This window comes from Lichenostomus cassidix, chromosome 1Aa (assembly GCF_008360975.1).
Source record: "Lichenostomus cassidix isolate B80296 chromosome 1Aa, HeHo_3.0, whole genome shotgun sequence".
NCBI classification, from domain to species: domain Eukaryota; kingdom Metazoa; phylum Chordata; class Aves; order Passeriformes; family Meliphagidae; genus Lichenostomus; species Lichenostomus cassidix.
Genome location: NC_139480.1, coordinates 7,322,624 through 7,344,236, shown reverse-complemented (window position 1 = coordinate 7,344,236; position 21,613 = coordinate 7,322,624). Strand labels below are relative to the sequence as shown.

Sequence of the window (21,613 nt, the reverse complement as noted above, 5' to 3'; positions counted from 1 at the left end):
ACACCCCAGATGATGAGCTCAGATGGCACCATCTCCCTTGCAGATTGCTTACATCCCTCAGCTCACTCAGTTCAATGCCCTGGCCTTGGATCTACCTCTCAGCTCATGCTTTCCACCCTCCCAGTGGAACTTGCACTCATCTTGCACCTGAGCTAACAGGCACTGCCAACCAGAGCTGGCTCAGGAATTTCTCCTCCAGGAGGATAAGCAGACCATGTGAAAACAGAGACTGTGCTGCTGCCTATGCCCACAAAAGCCTTTTTCTTCTGGCATAATGTCACCTATTCTGGACGTTTGCTGGTACGACTCTGGGGACAAGGGTATGATGGTACAGTGGAAGCCAAACCTCAGCTGATGAGTTGGTCTGCACAGAGTCTGTTCAGAGAGCAAACTCAGCCAGCTGGGTCACGGGACAGCCAAAGGGCTCCTAACCCCAACATGGACAGGCTCAAATCCATGTTGCCAGAGCCACCCTCGTGCTGCCAGCTTGGTTTTAAAACATGGAGCAGGAGCTGGGTGCAGTCCAACTCTTCTGCACACCCCTGAGAATAAAATGCCCATCCTGCTTTGTCTCCACATACACACTCCACTGCCACTGTTCTGCTAAGACACAGGGAATAATCTTGTGTTCTCATGAGCAAACAGCTGTTGTACAAGATTTCAATTACAATCATGCAAAGTGATTGTGGCATGCAGATTTGCATAAATCTATTTAACCTCATAAAACACTTAATTCAAAGCCCAGGGAAATCAATACAAAGTCTTGCATCTATATAATTTCCTTTGGGATCAGCCCCTTAGGGATCTCCACAACTTTTCCCCTCAATATTAGGAAAGCTCTGCTTCTTCAAATGCATTCACAGGAACCAACCCATGTTTGGTGTCTGGACAGCGGAAATCACAGACATGTATAAATGGAAAAAACTTCATGAAGGAATCTTTTATACACTTACAGAATGAGAGCCCCATTCCCCGTTGTCTGTGAGCTTCACCCATTTGTCTGCCGTGGACTCCATTTCTTTGCACTGGTCATTTTGTATCTGTTAATAAAAACACAAGATCTGTGACTACAATCAGGTGCATCTCTCTGTCGGCAATATGACTTCTGGGAATTATAAGATTCAGTTCTGTTCCTCTTGCCTACATATAAACAGCTGCCTTACTTGTGGCAAAATAAAACCCCAACTTTCAAAATCCACTGGAGTTTAACAGTGCCTCCAATGACCCGCTCTGACAGAGATGGCAAAAAAAAAGCAGGATGAGATCTAAGACTAGTCCTTGCACTGTATGGTCAGACAAGGATGCTGAGAATCTTGTCTTGCTGCTTCCTCCTTCTCCTGAGCCCAAAAAGACTTAATTCTCCAAAATCCAGAGGCTTCTAAGTCATTGGGGAGGTTGGAGTGGATGGGCCAAAGCTGGAGGACAGTGTTTTCTCTACAGCCAACATGTGCTTTGTCTTTGGCCTGCTGCCACCTGGCCTGGGGATGAGAGTAGCATTATCAAGGGAGAGGCAACTGCCATGGAGAGCCTGTCCTGGCAGAAGCGTGAAGTTGGTTGTCCCTTGCCAGGTCCAGCACAGCTCTGAAGTGTTTCCTTACATCAGGGTTTGGTGCATTTCTTTCTTCTCATCACTGTCTTCTCAGATGAAAAGTTATCAAGTCCCTTTGAGCCATGAGATCACATGCTCAGCTCTTATTGCACTTCAACACTTTCAGACACTTGACCTGGAGTCAAGGATCCTCCTTCGAGTTGCTCCATGTCAAGTCTGAAATAAGTTGTGCAACCCCACATCCTCCAAAGCATCTGTACACTCAATTCTAACCTAGATCAACAGCACTGAGGGAAAGAGGTGAGAAGAAGCACTTGTGTAGAAGGCAGATCCCTACTTATCTTGTGCAACCTGAGCTACAGGATCTTTGTGTCCTGGTTCCCATCTGCTAAAGGGAGGTAAGAATATAAAGTCTTTTCCCATCAGGTGTAAAGGGCTTCAATATGTAAATAGAGCCAAGGAAGGGCAAATCAAACATCTCACCATTTTCCAGTAACCTGCCACTGCCACTGAGATGCCACTGTCCAGAGTTAAAGTGTCATTGTTAAATATATTTAAGCACAAAGGCATGCTGGAGAAAAAAAAAATTGCCTTTTACAGGAGCATTAAATATGGTTTCCCTGAAATACCAAGGGTGACTAGGAATTTATGGGCATTTCTATAAAGGACTGCACCACTCACTGCTTCTTGAACAGGGAATGATAAATTCAGAGAAGGTGAATGAGTGGGATATGGATAAAAGCCATAATCAAGAAGCCATTTCCAAAGCCAGTGCTCAGAGAAATATATTTGCTCCATTGTAGGAGCAGATCTGCCAGTCAGTTGAGCAACTGGAGCTGGGATTCATAATCCTGGCACATCCACCTGACAGCAGAAAGCATATTTGCTGCTTTCTTCCCATGAAGAAGGCAGGATAGTCTAATACAAAACAGAAATGGCTAAATAACATTGCCTGCACGGTCTGTTATCAAAGTGCAATAGCAATTTATCACACTGATGGAGCAGCATGAAGGTGCCTCCAACAGGTAATTTTTGTCTTTCTTTCCCAGCTCTACTAAAGTTAAGGATACTTTGAACTTTTTCCCAAACTTCAAGAAATATTAACCAACACCAGCTAAGACTTCTCGCTCCTTTGAGGTGCCATGAGCTGTGTTTTTGAGATGAAAAACAGAGCTTGTCAGACAGATACAGGTGCAGTAACAGAGGAGACTGAAAATTTCCTGTCATCTGCCTCTCTGAGTCACCCTCCCATTACAATTTTTTCTGTCCCAAATGGCAGGTACAGCATGACAAGGACAGTGAGACAGGTGTTAGTGGATCCATCCAAAACACCTCAGCAACGTGGGGCATCTAAACCCCACTGCAAATCCTGGTGCTGGGAACCCTCCAGCTCACTGGACACCAACCAGTCCATCTGGGGGGGCAGACCAGGGTTGCCCTCCTCATTCTGGTCACTGCTGGCCAGTCTGTTGCAGCAATTTGGGTACAGCATGGTGCAAGCCCAGCCAGGCTGTTCCCATTTCAGAGCTAATGATCCCCAGCCCCTCCATTTCACAGTGCAGACACATCCTCAGAGCCTAATTCCTGCTGAAAGTCACCTGAATTCCTCCTGCTTTTCTTTTCATCTTAATTACTAAATTACTGGGACACAAACTGACCTAAAACTAAAGGTTTCCACATGTTACTGCACTGGAGGAAGTCTTTCTAAATGTCAAGACCCTTCAAAGACGTCTCAAGTCAAACACCTCCAAATGGAAGCATCTATCACTAATAAATGTCTTGCAAAACACTGGACTAAGTGGAGCATTCATGACCCCTAATGGAAAAATCCCAGTGCATAGCAGACAGAATCAGTTCAGACTGAATTTTGAAGATGAAATAAATGCCACAAGACAGTATAAGTGACAGAAAGAGAAGCAGATTTTTTTATCTTGTTCAGCAATAACAAGCTATAGGCATACAGGGAACTTTTTAAAAACTGCTTCTAATGATCTTTATCTGGGTTGAATTCTTACAATATAAGGTTGGATTCACCACATAAAAAGCCTTACAAAAAATTCAAAGAAGATGTTGTTGTCAATGTACTGGTATTCGAAGAAGACAGAGCCAGATTTCTTCAGGTGCACAGCATAGATGAGAGAAACTGTACAATCATCCCTGTTTGACTCTATGTAATTCCCTCGAGGAGTCCATGAAGAGCTGATGAACATAAACAAAACAAGTCTCAACTGAGATCACAGATACTGAGGAGACTTTTCTTTCACAAAAACATGTTACATAATAAAGACCCCAGAATCACACAACTGCTAAATGCAGTGAATTTTTTAGTTTATTATGGGATTTCCATTTATTTTTCAGATTAGCAGATATAATAATTTTATTTTAGATATACTTTTATGTCTTACATGAATAATATAAAATATAATACCTTTTACTAAAACTGTGTATGGGAAAAGATATGGGACAAAAAATTTAGGATTCAGCCTACATAAGCAAGGTTTATTATCCACATTATACCTTCAATTACACTCAGAAACAGCCTTCTGCAAGAACCACAGGTCTCTAAATAGGCTGCAAAAGGACCTGTTAGCCCCATTTACTATACCATGACCCTGGAGCTTTCCAGCTGCAAATTAGAGCAGCTCCAGGCTGATCTTAAACTCACTGCCTTGCCAGTGAGCCCAAGGAGACCATGCTGACAGCAAAGAGATGGCTACAAATTTCACCTCCCGGACACTCTCATTTGCCACTAGCAGGGCTGGTTATCCTCTGCAGAGCTCAGATGAGTCATGAGGCAGCTTTGTGCTGCTGAGCTCTCAGGTTTACCCACAGCTGTGTGTCCCAGGTGCAAGCAGAGCTCCTTACTTGTTGCAGCTGTCAGCTTTACCCTCGGATGAGCCAACCGCTGTGTCCATGAACGTCGCCACGTTGGAGAATCCTGCCGGCAGCTCATCCCACTCGTCAAACTTGATCCCACTGCCCAGTGAGTAGGTTCCCTCTGCACATTTGCTGCATACCTGGTTCTTCATCTCCAGGTACTCACCAGAGGCACAGGAGAAAGCTGGGGAGACAACCGTTGACAACATAGGAATGGATTCATCAATGCTTATTGATTTCCATTAATTTTTTTGCCAATTAATTAATTAAGATTGAACTGCCACTAAAGGGAAGCAAACAGAATGTCCCAGTCACAGGAGCACAACAGCTGAACTACCAACATCAGCTGCAAAATTGAGATATTCACCTGATTTTTCACTGATGTGGCAGCACTGAAACCAAATCCCAGTGACAATTCCTGATTTGCAGCTCATCTCCATTGACAAAGGAAGATTTTTAGAAGCAAAATCTCTATTGACAGGTTGAGTCCAAAAGCAATTTGTGAAAATGAGGATTTATAACAGAGTTCTCCTCACTGTTGCTCACCCAACTGTTACACCTTGAACTCAATTAAAACCACCAGTAGTTGGGAGCCACAACAGACTTGTCTCACTCACCTAAGCTAAGAAGGGTGTACAGCAGCAGACTAACTGTAATACAACTCTACAAACCTTGGCTGAGAGCAGCAGACCTAATCCAAAGGTCCCTCTGTGTTTCTCCTCACATGAACTACCTACAAAGCCTCAAACATCTAGCCAGATAGACTGTGTGTCTTGGAAAAGGTCACCCACAGCTCTGTGACTGGAAGATAAGGGTCTTTGATTAGGGTGACATTAACGTGCTGAGAAAATAACCACTGGTTGTCAGCACAGCAAATACAGTATTTAAAAAATGTGTAATTAAGGGAAGTATAATTAGGAGGTCTATTCACAAAATGCTTTTTTTTACACATGCCTCTAAAATTATTTCCTCCAAATAGCTGTATGCTCTTTGTCCCCCCAATCACATCTCTGTCTGCTAAGGGAATATTATTCCCATTATAAAGAAGAAACCTGGACAGCAGCTGAAGTCCTGTATGCCCACAAAGCCCCATGCCTGTGCCAGGAATCACAACTCCTGCCTGGACACTCATTTCAATGGCAGGACATCCCACTTTGCCTCAGTCCCATGCTGCATCACGTCCTCTTTGAGACTGAACATCCTGAATGGAAAACAAATGAGCACTTTCTGCAGCAGACAGTACTGCCTACGATGTTTGCAGATTTTTTGACTTAACTATGCCAGTCAAGCCAAAGCAGGATCCAGAGCAACACACACAACTCACATCTCAAGAACTGATGGGGTTTTCTTGTTTCACATATGTCACATTGCACAGTGACAGATATTTCATACACTCTCTTTGACAGACATAAACTCATTAGCCTGAGAAGCTGCCGGGTGAGACCAGACTGGCAGCCAGAGGAGTGAAACTGGCCCAAAACAGCGATGCCAGCTGAAGTCCCAGAAAATGTGGTTCCACAGATGTGCCAATGTTTATCTAAACTGCAGAAAAACTTATTTGATTGTAAGTACTTTGATAAACTCATGGCTGCGTAACAGCAGTACCCATCTGAATCCAGCTAACAGTTCAGGCTCCCATTTCTGTGCCAGAACCTGCAGGATTTCTTTGTGTAATTGTCCTTGGTGGGTGGCCCTGGAAAGCAAACAAAAGGTCCCTTTTGATGGAATGATCTGCCAAAGGGTAATTTTTTTTCTCTTGGTCATATCAGCACACTCTGAATTTGAATCAGTGGCCTTCAATATAACAGATTTCCAACCCTGTTGCTCACCAGTGATGGACCAAAAAGGAAAATGGGCAGCAGCCTGGCAGAGATGGGTGTTGGGATGTTGATAAACAAGGAAATCCCGCCACGATGTATTTCTGTGAAAGACTGACACAAAAAATCCACCCTCAGTGAGAGGAAGTGGTTCAGTGGCACATGAGGTGCAGCTAACCCCCCACCTGACTGACTCTGACCTCTGCTCAAGCTCAGGATCTACCTCCAGCTGGGCAGGGAAACAGGTTTCTTCAGAGACTTGGACAAAAGCAGTGAACACATCCCTGTGTGTCTGAACTGCAACCACACTTTGTACAGCTTTTCACCTTTAGTACATAAAGATGTCCAGACTCACTGCTTTAGCATTATTAATAAATCTTGCTTTATTTTTCCTTCTGAAGGGTGTAGAGAGAAGCTATCAGGAAGGAAAGTAGGAAAATGAGCTCTCTCATTACATCTTTGAATTCTTTAACAATTTCAATTTTTTTTTAAAGAAAGCTAAATAGCAAGAAATTGAGAGTACTGCTTAACCATTCCAGAGTCATGAATTTCAACTAAGGAGTCAGAAACCATGAGCAATTCACTGCCATAATGAAGATGCTGAGGGCAGCAGAGCCTCCTCTTCCATCACAATGAGGTTGAGGAGAGATTATTACTTTAACTTAAGTAATATATTTTAACCCTTTACAGATTGACCATTTGAGAGAATAATAATAAAAGGGTATAAGAGACCAGGCTAGCTGCCATGCAGGACACATCATCCATCTCTCAATTTCCAGGAAAAATACAAGCCTTTATCTTATTTAGGCAGGGAATTACCTTTTTCCCTTCTTCTAAGAATTGTATTTCAAAGGCAGCAGCCTTTCCCATCAAAACACATGTCCCTGCAAGCAAACTGGCTCTGAGCATGCCAGCTGCTTGCCAGGTTCAATTTGGGGCTGAACGTGGCTAATGGCAACATGAACCACTTTCAGCATTGGAACAGATGCAGCATTTGGTCTCATTCCAGCTGGAGGGGAGTGGGGAGGAAATACAGTGTGTGGTGAGCATGAAGGTGGTCTCCTCTCTGAGTGTCCCACAGCTTGGTCTTCTACCAAGGGGGGGACCAAAAGCCAGGGAAACTCTCTTTAAGCAGCATCAGCCCAAGAGTGCATCCCAGCTGGAGACAGGCAGGTTGTGCCTGTGCCCCCACAATGGCACAGAGGTACTTCATTTTCAGAGAAACGAGCTCTACTGAGTAACTGGACATCACTACTGCCTCTCCCTCTCTGACTGCAAACTTTACTATCACACCTTTCAAATATCAGTTTGGATGCTGCACACCAACTTACACAGAGCACATTGAATGTGATCTATCTTTCTGTGAAGAAAACTGTGAAATGCTTTAAAAGATTTCATGACTTGCCCCACCATGGGCATTTTTAAAATTGGAAGAACATTTCCAGTAGCAGTTAGGAACAGCATGACACAGTGTGGTGCTGAATACACTGCTGCCTTGGAAGCTGATACAATGATTGGTGATTCACAGCTGTAGCTTTCTTAAATAACTACAGAAGTTAAAAAAAAAAGATGTGGTTTGTACAGGTGACTAGTCTTTCTCACAAAAAGATGCTGTAAGGTAATGTTTAACTAGACACTGCCACAGGCAGCCACACACATTCATACACACATACAATAAAGCTGACACTGTATGCACTTAATAAAAAATTGACATGAGATACAGTAGTACTAATAGCCACGACTGTGTAAGTCTTGTCAAACAGACCTCATTTCATTCTTTAAAAGGATTACAAGCCACTTGATAAAGGTGATGGAGTGGATGTAATAGACTTAGGGTTTCTAATACAGTTAGCTTAGTTTTGCATGTCACTCTGATGAAGAAAGGTAGTGCTGCACAATACCAGTGAGGCACATCTTAAAGGGATTAAAAACTGCCTGAGGAACAGATCTCAGATGGGTTGTTGATAGGAAGCCCTCTTTGAGTGGGGAGGAAGGGGGCAGCTCTGCCTGCCCAGGACTGAGTCTGATGCTGCCCACATTTTTATCAATGACCTGCAGGCAAATAGGAAAGGAATGGTTCAAGATTGGCAGGTGAGAGATTGTTACCACGGCTGAGCCCACTCAAAGTCAGTGTGCTTTAGCAGAGTGAGAGGTAAAGATGAGCTGCTGAGGGCAAGGAGTGCCAGCCCTGCCTGCAGAGCACTGAAATGTACCCCAGAGAGCAGCAAGGCTGAGGGTGAGCAGACCCACCATTCATCATGAGCTTCCACTGCCAAGGCATCCAAAAAAGGCACTACTGAGATCTGGATAAATTTAGAGCTGGAGGCAGAGATATATAGAATAAAATGTGTATTACAGGGAAGAAGATTGTTGTAATACTACATTTAGTTATGATTTGGCATTTTTAAGAGGTCAGTACAAAACAACAGGACTTCAAATGGTTTTAAAATTAGGGGTAACGTCTTGCAATGAGCTATCTGAAGTGCTTAATCTCTTTAGTTTATCTCAAGAAGGTTGAGAGTCAACTTGATTAATATATATAAGCATCTCCAGGGGGAGAACACACAAGATCCGGCTGCACTCTTTAATCAAGCAGAGAAATACATGAGAGCTACCTTCTGGAAGCTGAACCCAAACAAACTCAAATTGGAAATAACACACAGATTTTTAATTGGAAGAATGACTGAATGCTGGAACAATCTGTCATGGCATGTGATGGACCCTTTGTCTCTCAAGTGCTTCACACCATAACTGGTCACCATATGGAAGAAAATCTCACACCAAATACCCATTATCAGTCCCACCATCAGCCTAGCTGGGTGTATTTTAATGGGCTGCAAGGTCAGACTAGCAAATCTAATTAAATCCCCTACTCTTAAATTCTGTAAGTCAAGATCAGTGGTGTCTCATCTCCCTCTTAGGACACACCACTGAGGATTGGGGCATCCTGAAGCAAGACCCTGCTCACTGTGCAACCACTTCCAACTAGTGCTTGCAATACATCACTGGGCAGATTTGATTGCACTTTACAATCACTTTGCAGACATGGAAACAGCTCCCCAGAGGGCAAAACAGACCATAAACATGCTTGTCTCGTTTGCCCTTTGACTGCAAGTCTCCTGGGTCACTTGGTCACTTTCTGCCTTTTAGTACAGCTGTGGCCCTTCTGGTGATTTTGGTGGACTAGGATAAATACTAGTTGGCACATTTCTCTTCTAGTAACTGACCATAACATTCTCACATTGCTTAATTCTCTGATGCTGGGGCTCAGGACAGGATTATCATGAACAAAGATTGACAAGCAGAGTAGATGCTCACATGTGTATGACTACTCAGCTTCTCCTGAGGTCTGAAACTTTCCTCTGTAGTGTTTTCTCATGTAATATATCTTTCAGATACTGTCACACTGTGAGAGGGATCAGAATATTTGAGATTTCACCAGAAGATTAACCAAAGCTGTCTCAATACCCTGAATCCTCCAACACCAAACTGTAACGTACTCAATTCTTCCCTCCTTTATGCAGCCCTGGTCCCTCAGTCTTACCTCTTCCCTCATCCACACCACCCCACACCACTTGGACCCACTGCTTCTACCTCCACCACTCTTCTCAGCAGACATTTTCCCCCAGACATTTCTTTATTAACAATACCTAAAACTATCTCAGAACAAACCTCTGTTTATTCTGTTTCCACTGAACATGTGCACGTTCATATGTATCATTCCGTGTCTCCCTGGCTCTCAATAATTAGAATTAAAAAGAAAAAAAGACACAGGACTGGATTTTACCAGGTTGTAACAACATTAGAAGGGGATAGCACTTGAGCAATTCTACACAAACCAAAGAAAATACAAAGCAAAAATAATCTCAAATACTGGCGTTCCATCTCTGCCGTCTCCATTCCTGTGTTGTTCACCCAAAGCCCCACCATCTGGGATTCAGGTGAGATGCTGCCATCTCCTGCAGGCAGTCAGGGCTGAATTGTCTCCCATGGGCAGAGGTGAAAATTGCAGCTCAGAAAGGAAACATGAGGTTGGCAGCATCAGGCAGCTGTGTCTCTGAACAGCTGCTGTTTTCAGTACACACATGCCACAAGCCTGGAGGGCAAGATGTGGCCAAGGACAAAGCACATGGAGGCTTTTCTGTGACACCCAGGGACATGAGGGTCCACACAACATGGAACCAAGGACCAACCAAAATACAGAATGAGGAGAAAAAAAGAAGAATACAAAGGATGAGAGGAAATCATTGCTTCATTATTAATGTTTCCTATAATCTCGCCAGCTTCAGAATGTCTTCTGTGAATAATTTATACAAGGCTCCTCCAATAGACTGTGAATAATTGATGCTCGTTTTCTTCAGTCATTATATCCCAATGTGTTACCAGGAACCAGACTGAATCTTAATTAAAAAAAAAAAAAAAAAAAGTCAGTCTAGGCTGTTTAGGCTTGAAATGTGATCATACTGAAGCCTGATATAACTTGGGGAAGAGTACCTTCTTGTGGAAGAGACCTTTCCTTTTCTTAGGAATAAATAATTTTTCTTTTATCCAAAAAAATAATGGAATAGAGCAAAGCTTTCTCCAGTTCACCTCTTTTTTGCAGCTGTCCTGGCACATAGGACACTTTTAGTATCACTTTATTGCATCATTTGGACACTGAAAGGAATGGGTTTGGAATGGAAATAATTGATCCACAGCAGTGTGGTGCAGAGTGGTGGAAGGCAGCTATCACCAAGAGGTCAGAAAGTGCATTTGCTGCCAGGGTTTCAAGCACTGGAGATGGCAGGGAATAGACCTGGAGGTCTGAGCAGCTCTCCAGCCCCTACTGACTCCATCAGGTATATTTTGATTGCTTATCAACCAAAGTGGTTCTAGTGCCATTTGATGTTCTCTGCACACACACACACACACACAGTCCTTGCCTCTCATCCCTCTACCAAGCCATAACAAACCCCAAGGTCTTGCCAGCTGCTTCCCTATTGAAAGAAAAATTTGTGACTCAGAGGAATCTCTTTTTAACTTATTTAATTATATTGTGTACACAAGCAAGGTGAAGAATTCATCAAAAGACACTAAGGCCAACCTTTCCCTTCACAGTCTCAGTACACACATCAACATGGAGTTCCCAGTAACTCTTCCCCAGGAATTAAATTCTGAGGATTCAGTGCAAACTCTTCAGCTGTTTAGCTATTTACCTATTTCATGCTGAATCTGTGCTTCACAAACCCAAGCACGTGACTTGATCTGCAAAGGCAGAATCTTGCTCATGCACAGAGTAAACATTCTGGAAAAAATACTTGTAGAACTGGGATATCTCCCAGGGTATCAATCCACATGGAAATGCCATGGCAAAGCATAGCTTCAAGCCTCAGCCCAGGTGAGAAACCTAATTCTACCAGTATGACTCACCTGACTCGAGTTAGGAACATGAATTAGCATGGATGCTGTAAGAGGAACAGGAATAAACATCTTCTTGAGTGTTTTGCTAAATCACAGCAACTCTTAAACTGTGATGTGCACACCTCTGCTGGCTGAACAGCTTTGCTCCATGGCAGCCCTGTATTAATATGTGTGAGCATGTAAAATGTGCAGATGCTCCCTGGGCTCAGGGCAGTTAGGAGTAGCCCCAGTTCTTACCTCCTTGGGATATCCAACTTTACCAAAGACAGAGAACATCAAACTCAAAACCTTCTATTTAAGTTTTCTTTTATGAGAGAAAAATGCTAAAACTCCTGCTGATCACTTAAATTGCCTAAAGTGTTATAAAACACACAGCCTTAAAAAGGTCATTTGCCCTAATTGAGTCTGCAATTAGGGGGAAGATCCGTATCTCCTCCTGTGGTATCCTGGGAGCAGATTACACAAGTTAGAATACACTCAACAAACACAGCTCAGTAGCAATAAATCAGGTCAAATTTTGCACTCAGACTCCAGTAAAGCCCATTGTAATTGAGGACAGTCTATTTTCTGAAGTCGGTGGAGCTTTTCACATTTGTCATTTGGTACATTTGGTACATAACTCACTTCAAAACAAAAGCACATTTCGGATTTCAAAGAAGTTGCTCCCACCTTAGTGGCACCAGGCAAAGGTGCATTTTGCTAAGCAGAGCCACAGAATCACCAAATCATTAAGGTTGGAAAAGACCTCTAAAAGCATCAAGTCCAACCATTAACCCAACACAGCCAACTCCACCACTAAACCATGTCCCCAAGTGCCACACCTGCATGGGTTTTGAACACTTGCAGGGATGGTGATTTTACCACTTCCCTGGGCAGCCTGTTCCAGTAATTTGATCAATTATCTATATTCTTCTATATTATCAATATTTTTTGTCTCTTTTCTTAAGACATCTTCCTGATTATAACTGGCAATTGGATGCTGACAATAATGATGCCCCTACCAGCACTTTTTCCTCTTGAACACAACAAATCCAGCTCCCTTAAAAATGCTCTGTTATTGTCACTGTAGTTCCTTTATTATGCACACAGCACTACTAAAATGAGCAGATATTGATGAGAGAGAATGCAACCTATTCTTGCCTAGGACAGTAAAAAATAACTAATATTCTGTGGAATATAAGAGTTAATATTTTAAAGTAATATGAGGTCAAAATGCGAACCCTTTGCACTCTTTTTGGGCAAAAATTCTGCTGAGATCAGCATATCAGTGCACCTGAGCACACCCTGACCCAGGTACTTGGGTTATACTTGAGGCAGGGAGGCAGGGAGGCAGGGAGGCAGGGAGGCAGGGAGGCAGGGAGGCAGGAAGGGAGGAAGGGAGGAAGGGAGGAAGGGAGGGAGGAAGGGAGGAAGGGAGGAAGGGAGGAAGGGAGGAAGGGAGGAAGGGAGGAAGGGAGGAAGGGAGGAAGGAAGGAAGGAAGGAAGGAAGGAAGGAAGGAAGGAAGGAAGGAAGGAAGGAAGGAAGGAAGGAAGGAAGGAAGGAAGGAAGGAAGGAAGGAAGGAAGGAAGGAAGGCTCCAGATTCAGACTCTGGAGTGTAAAACATGCAGCATATGGTCAAGCTGGCAGAGAAGCCTGATGGTGGCCACAGAAACAGACTGCAGCATGGTGTCAGCAGGAGGATGATGCCAAGTGCTGCTCCCACTGCCAAATCCCAAAAAGTCCCCATCAGACATTGCCTACAGCCCCACACCAAAGCACAGGGCTCCCAGAAATACCAGCCATAAGGGCAGGCAAGGGCTTAGCCCTAAAGCAAACTGCTCCCTTGGACTGCCATCAGTATCTTCCATTTAAAAAGCCAAGCAACTGCCCTGATGGCAGAGATCCTTATCAGCTAAATTCTCTTCCTGCTATCAGACTCGTGAAAGGATCAGAGGGAGATCTGTGGTAATTAAAGTGAAGGAGATCAAATTAGTAAAGCCCATTCCCAACTGTCTGGACTTTTAATGCATCTCTCCACAGGAACCCTTGCAACTGTGATGTGGCAGCATCAAAAATGTGACTCAGCTCTGAACAAACAGAAACATGAGAGAGGTGTCCAGTCAGGCTGGTGTGGCTGTGCCATGGCCTGTCCAGAGGTAGCCCAGCCCCACAGGGTGACCACTGAGGTGCCACTGAATGGGAAAACACAGGCTGACAGCCCGATGCAGGGTCTGAAAGTGGTGATGACTGCAGCCCCATAGAGCAAGGAGAGCAGAAAAAATAGAAGGGAGTGAAATACTGAATAGGGCATGTTGTTCCAGTGCCTTGCAACTGCAGAGCTGCTACTGCAGCTTCCCTCACATATCTGGGTCACTGCATAGCAGGACCTCCCACAGCACCACAAAAATCTCTCATGTGAGGCTCCTTTGCCCTTCCCACCTGGATGGCAGAGATGTGGAGGGCAGTAGGGTAGCAGGAGGGGAAGGTGAGGCATTGTGCTGCACTGTGCTGATGGCAAGAAAAAAGCAAAAAAAAGCCTTCCTCTAAGCAACCAGGTCATAAAGCAGTCAAAATATGACAGTCCTTTCTACTATGAACCCCACGACTATTTCCCAGAGGACACTGTCTTCTCTGCAGGTAAACTTTGCTGATGAAGTTTTTGAAGACTCAAACCCAGGGCAGAATCCTGGCAGGTTTCGGAGCCTAAAGCCGTTTCAGGGAATGTTGAGGCTGTGCTCAGCAGGACACAGTCAGCTTTGATTTGCAGGTTGCTGTGTGCTTCAAAATGCAGCAGAGCACAGAGATATCCAGCCTAATTTTAAATGGGTTCATTGAAATGAAAAGCTGTAAAACACAACATCCTGAAAACGAGCACATCTCAAGACACCGACTGAGCTCTGATGCCACAGTTCAATTGCTCCTGATATGGGAAGCACCTGAGCTAACACATTTTTAGCAATCTCAAGTGTCTTTCCACTCCACTGGAGGCCACAGTCTAGACATATTTACAGAGCAGCAGACATTTAACATATTGTTATACCATCTTTCAAATTCCTAGTTCAGGCACAATTTAAAGAGAGTGACTGCTGAGCATTTGGACGAAGGAGAGACTGGCACAGTATTCTCAGGATTCAAAATTAATGACAGCCTACACATCACTTCTGTTTTCAGGAGCAGTAAAGATCAGTGGCAGATATTCTCAAGTGGCAGCATTTCTGAGTAGCTGAAAACAACTGCAAACATTGCAATGTCAGCAGTGATGGCAGATGTGTTCCAAAAAGACACACGTTTTCATACAGATTCCCTCATATCCACTGTGTCCACTGAGGGCTCTACCAACCTCATGGAGACAAAACAAAAAAAAGCCCTAAGAGCTCATGCTGCCTTACAACTGCAACTGCTGTACAAGTGCAACCCTCTCTTAGGAGCAGTGACATAGCTGGTCATAGTCTATCTCAGGACTAAAAGATGCTGAGCAAAACTCCTGAAGGTAACAGACCTCTAAAGCTGGAAATTGTCCTACCCAGAGTGATTTTACTGCAGGTTGAAGGACCAAAGAGATACCCGAGGGGACTCCAGCATTCTACCAAATGCCAAAACAAGCCCCAGTGCCATGTGTCCTGGCATAGGGTAGGACCTACAAATGAAGGAGAATCTGAATAAATTTGTAGAATGTCCAGAGAGACCCACCTCAGAGGATATGGCATAGTTCTGGCATTTCTTGACAGACCTTAGGATAAAATAGCACTAGTCCTGAGAGAGAAGGAAGGTATCTCAAGAAGCCATTAATGTGAGTTGTGTGCAACCCCTGGCCAGGCCTGTACTACTAATCTCACTCTGTACACAATCCTCTAAGAACATGAGTTGTACAAGACTCAGACACAGAATCTTTGTTTTCCTCAGGCTGCAGAAATTCATGCTTTTAGTGTAAGATATTTCTGTCCCAGCTGCAGTACTGTCAGACAAGACAGAAGCCACCAGCTTAGAGAAGATGACAAGGAGATACCTGTCAGCATTGAAAACACAACTCATCATCAACAACAGACCTCCATGTGCAAACTCTAGAGAATTGTGGGGCAGACAGTTTTCAAAAGCTACCTCTCCCAGTTTATTCCACACACTGGAGAATGGACTGTCAGCCAAACTCCATGATGTTTAAAATATTTTACAGCAAAAACCACCATGTTAGCCAAGCTGAATGGGAGAAGGGTTCCCTACACATTCTTGGAGTGATTGACTGCTGTTGACAGATTCATGTTTTCAGACTGGAAGACTGGTTGTTCTTTAAGCAAAAGGTGAAAGACTAAGAGATGAGAAACCTAAAATTGCTTTTCCCATCAGAACATAGCTAGACAGCCCCTGAAGCCAGTTAATTTACTACAGAGAAAAAAAAAATAGAACTCCAAGAGCCCAGGGAGATGAGATCTGAGGGGCTCAGTAAAAAAGTCAAATATCTGACTGCCTCTCTAACCAGCTGAATTGCCATGGGATTTACCAGCAACACTACAAGGAGATGAGTTTTCCAGGGTATTTAAGAGAATCCTGTATTTTGGTGTGTATTATCACAGCCCATCTACTGGGAAAAGTTTTCAACTTGTCTAGCAGGGGGCCAGATACTGAGAAGCCAGAGATTCATCTATTGTTATAAACCAGCTGAAATCTCATTGGAATTGATTTAAGACCAGAAATAGGCACAAGTAATTGAAGATGAAGAGGGAAGTGAACCATTTGTCGAAATCTATAGCAGAAACTTGAGGATAGTGTAATGTTGCTGGACCTTAAACCATTTATCACAAGATTTAAGCAGAAAAAATGTGTGTCAGAAAAAAAGAGTTATACCTGTGCTCTCCAGGGTACATCAAAAGTGGTTGTGCAGCAGAAGAAATAAAACTATCTGCTCCTTTATAGTGCAGGCAGCAAAAAGTGATAGGCTTGAAGTATAACAAGGGACATTCAACAGCAGAAAAATCTTTAACAGGAAGGAAAATGAAAAGAACTAAATATATGAGCAAATATCTAGAGAGCTTCTGGTCTCTTCATCACAAGATGTGTCTGAAAACAGTCCAGCCAAACATCAGCCATAAATGACAGTCACTGCCACTACAGCTATTTGGGCTGGAGGATGAATTATGGGATCACCTGAAGTACTTCTCAGGTCTATATTTCTGTAATTGAAAAGGCACATCCTAAGGATATACAGAGATTCTACATTTAAAACCTTGGAAACTAAGCCCAAATACCAGGAATGACACATTCTCAAATGATGCTTGCAAGCCATCAGAAACGTTCCAGTGATCAACACTGCTTCAGAAAACATTTATGTACCTCACACTGGAACATAAAGAAATGAAAATAAACCTTTAGAGGAGGAGAGCCAGAAGTGAATAAATCTCACCCCTGCTACAACAGAACTGAAAAGATGTTGCCATTGTTCATCCTGTTTGTCAGATACAATAATTTATACCCCCTGGTATAAATTACTGCTAGGATGTTTTGTGGAGAGAATTGCTAGAGCAAGGAAGTGTGATGGGAAAGAGCATTCAGACTGGGAAGCTACAATACAGTGAGCAATGTGTTTGCAGAGCAGCAGTTCATTTATATCCCCAGATGCAAAGTTTCAACATTAAAAAAAAATGCAGAACCAAGTGACATGAAAACGCTCCAAGCTGTTAAAAAAGAAATGTATAAATAAATAAAGCAGGAGCTTCATTATAAAAATAACACCAGCAAATAAGACATCTACCATTCCTAATGCATTCAGCTTATTAATTATAGCTAAATAATGAAAGTAATGAGAATGTGGACACTATGCAAATACAGTTTGACCACTCCTGGTCACCATTTTGGCCAACAGAGCTATAAAATGAACTGGAGAGCTGCAGAACTGGAGAGCAGAGCAGCTTAAGACAAGCAACCACATCTGCTCAGGGGGTGCTGTCACAGATGTGCCTTGTCTGTGAATCAGCACACAAAGGTACCTGCAGCAGGCAGTGACTTGCACAGACACACTGCCAAGACAATCCCTGCTCCACATCTCCAGCAGACAGAGCTGGATTGGAGGGGAAAGACTAACTCAGGAACTCAGGACATCAGTGACAGACCTAGGAAGCCCTGAAAAGGTAAACAGCACAAAAAGGCAGTAACAGTCTGTAAAATGGAAAGTCACAACATACTGCATTCCTTCCCTTTCACGGGGTCAGGTAGTCCAGAGCACTCCACTGCTGGGTTCGGGACAGCCACCCTCCATCTGGAGCCACTGCTGTCGCACTCTGTGTACTCGAAGTGGTAATCTGTCTGCAAGCAATCACAAAGAGTTTCAGTTTCATCATAACATTTGCATATTAAGCTCATTAATCAAGACTGGGATTAGCAAACTCAGTTGTAATTAAACCAGAGAGGAAGTAGCTGGCGTGCAACATACTGTGCAGCTTTGATGATTGCTGTGTATCATCACAGAGCAAGCACAGCACTCATCAGATGCCGTGCAGCACAAATGCTAGGGCAGAAGGTGGGATTTGCAAAAGCTCTTGATAGACAGGATGCAGATTCCACTAGAATTTTTTCCCAGTCTCTTAGAGCAGGACTGATTTCTGTCCATCACAGCAGCTGATCTACAGCAGCCAACGAGGCTTCCTCTTTGATCAATGGAGCAAGCCAGACTCAGAGCACAAGTCATCCCATGACAGGCTGGATGTCTAAGATGGATGGGATGATTCCTTCTCCAAGTGCCTTTCCCTCTTCAACAATTTCAGAGAAAGACCAGGCAAATTAGGGCAGATAAACCCAGTATTGGGATACCTCTGAAATTGCCATCCAGGGCCAGCTCTGAGGAGTACCTCAAGGCAGACTGATGGTGTGAGGGGAGATCAGTCCGGACCATGGTCTCTGTGGCTGAGATAAGCCCTGGGCAGACTCAGTGAAAAACAGTAAGAAACTTCCCAGCATTAGCTATGAAAGAATATTAGCTATTCATCTTATTAATAGTATTGATTCAGATCCCACATAAAATCTAGACTCGCATTTAATTACATTTTTAGCTTTGTGTTTATAGCTCTGTTTTTACATTCATAGCCCAGAATTTTATGATTAAAATAAACCTCAGCAACATCTCATTCTTCAACCCAGCTTGGTACCAAGAGAGAGTTTGGGTGGAGCTGGCAGAAATGGTGAATAACTTTCTTCAGAGGGAACAAATCTATGTTCAAATGAAATATCCTGACAAGCTCCATGCCATGGCTCCACACGGGCAAGGCCACCTCCAGCTCCCTCTCCAGTTAATCAAGGTAAAACATTGACCATGTGCCTGTTTTAGACACCTCCTGCAGAGGGGACAAGGAGATAACACATCCTAGAAACACTTCTGTCTCCCCACTGGCTACAGGGGAAAACCAGCCACATAATTTGGATGGAGTCTTCTCCATTTCCTTAGGGGAACCCCACCTCCAGCCCTGCACATCCCTTCATGGCCCACAAAAATAACACAAAAATCATGGCACCAAGGAAAATTTAATCACAGGCTCGATGTTTACTAAGCTGTGGGGTAGCCTGGTGTGGTGATCCATGAAGTCTGGTAGGCTCCTTTCAATTTATCTGTCTTCTCCTGGCAGGACTGGCCATGAACCAAGGAGGGAAGGCAGTGGTTGTGTCTGCAGCCCAAGAGCTCTTTAGCTGCTGCAGCTCAGCCTCACTACAGCAAAGCCCACCCAAGAGGCAGCAGAAATCTGCCTTCCTGCCAGGACTGCAGACATCAGGCCCTAACTCCACTGCCCTAGGAGGAGCTACTCTGTACACACAGGGATTATTTTGGGGGCCATCTTCTCCTGCTCCTTCCCTTGCAGCTGACATTGTACATGATGGAGCAGAAGAAGGGGGATCAGGTGGATAAGGGTTGGTCCATGCTGGCTCTGATATAGATTAGTTAATACCTGCAAATATTCAGCTGGCACACATGGAGAAGGCTTGCAATTCTCCTCATTTACTTGTAGAAAAACAAACAATATTGAGTTTAATACTACTCCTACTGTTACCATAGCTCTCCAGAGATATTCAGATGTTACTAAAGTCCTACCTAAATATCATTAAAGCCTTTGCTATTTTGCATCCAGGTGCAAATAATAATCTGATTTCTCTGGAATTAGTATCTTCATAGCTGAATAATTATCTTTGTAGCTCAATCGATGGTTTAGAAACCTAACTCGCAGCACAGTGAAAAGGAAAACTATTTATCTCAAAAAAAATCAAATCCAAATCAACACATGAAATATGATATAACACACTCCGACTCTACAAATATACTCAATTATAATATGTATTTCCCCCTTTCATCTCATTATGCAATCTTTCAGGACTACATTTAAAAAAAAGTCCTGAATCATCTTGGTATGAAATCTGCCTGTAAGGCAACCAGAATACATAAATGTAATAGATCCATCTCTTAGTTCACATGACATTAATTTTTTTTTTTCATTAAATTAAATGTGCAAGACTGGAGTGAAGCAAAGAAAAGCACATTGAAGTTCTCTGAAACTGACTCACTTTCAGATCCATTTTCTATCTAATATCAGGTCCAAAAATTTACAGAGAGCAGTTTGGTGTCAACAATCCAGGTTGCTCTCATAGCCACCCTCTCAAAGCACACTTCAGTGATGTCTAGCCAGCAATGCAATCTCTCTGCAGCCAAGGCAGGTCCCAGGAGTGGGGCAGCTGGGAGGGACACATCATGCAGTGCAGAAACATCCCCTCTAATGGCTGGATAACTCAATGGCTGTTGGTCAACTACCAACAGAGATTCAAAATTCAGGACAGTAACAAAATTATAAAGAATAAAAGGCTTCTGCACTCCTTCCATGTTCAGGCAGATGAGTAAAGTTTTCATCGCTCCATGGAAACCTATCCAGCTTTAACCAGTCAGGTGAGGTTACTGGAGAGATGGACCCAAGAGATGTCTTTCCCTTGCCACCCCATCCCTGTGGGCAACTGTGTCCTCAGAGGAGTCACAAGACTCACAAAGGTTGTACAGCAGAACGACAGTTCTCATATGGTCTTTCTCCATTACTTTCCCTGCACTGAGCTCAGTTCCCTCGTGGAACAGTGGTTGGGGTGTGGTTTTTTGTTTGTTTTCTATCTGACTTCCAACTCAGCTTCATGTCTGAAAACACCTCTATGGACATGGCTGGTTTTCTGATAAGTGACTGTATTGAAGACTCTTCAAATTAATTTTTGCCTTTGGTCACACACACATGCACAGCTCCAAAAACCTCTGCCAGTTGCCAATGCTGCTGCTGTAGAATCACAGAACTGTAGAATCACAGAATGGTCTGGGCTGGAAGGAACCTTAAAGATTACCTAGTTCCAACCCTCCTACAAAGGACCTGCAAAAGAAATTGCCCAGAGAAACTGTGGATGGCCCATCCATGAAGTGTTCAAGGCCAGGCTGGACAGGGCTTTGAGCAACCTGGGATAGTGGAAGATGTCCAGGCCCATGGCAGAGGGTTTGGCACGAGATCTTTAAGGTCCCTTCCAACACAAACCATTCTGGGATTCCATAATTCTATGAAGCAAACACTGTGGACCCAGCTGTATCCATATTTTATAACCAGAATACATTTATGCTTCATGCCAGGCACAGCAGCTCACAAATTCAGCTTTGAATTAACCAGCGTGGCTGCTTACAGTGGGTGAATGTAACTGCATGGAGCTGAGCTTCAGCTACAAGATCCATAATCTCAAGCTGGTTTAGCAGCCATGGTGATGTCCTCAGCACCCAGCGTAGCTCAGGTCCATCCCTACGAGCTGGAAGCACACCTTGACTGCAGCACCCACACCTTCCATCACACACAATGTTTGCAGGCACTGCAAATTGCCCATTAATGCTGCTTACGAGGCTCAGCACTCGTAATCTGCCTCAGGAATTTGAGCTTCCAAATATAGAAGGTTGACCATGGAGCCTCCTCAGCACCATGGGACACTTACATCACCTTTGTTTCTCA

The 21,613-nt window shown here is 43.6% G+C and overlaps 1 protein-coding gene across 1 annotated transcript in view; it reads right to left on the bottom strand.

Annotated features, from left to right (window-relative positions):
- The window catches only part of ELAPOR2 (endosome-lysosome associated apoptosis and autophagy regulator family member 2), a 92,398-nt gene that overhangs the window by 26,643 nt on the left and 44,142 nt on the right, over positions 1-21,613 (bottom strand). Inside the window, exons 2-5 of the mRNA XM_085083210.1 lie at positions 17,798-17,918; positions 4,415-4,610; positions 3,601-3,748; positions 954-1,040 (exon numbers count right to left, since the gene is read on the bottom strand). Of these exons, the coding sequence (XP_084939336.1) occupies positions 954-1,040; positions 3,601-3,748; positions 4,415-4,610; positions 17,798-17,918 (552 nt within the window). The remainder of the gene's footprint in view (positions 1-953; positions 1,041-3,600; positions 3,749-4,414; positions 4,611-17,797; positions 17,919-21,613) is intronic.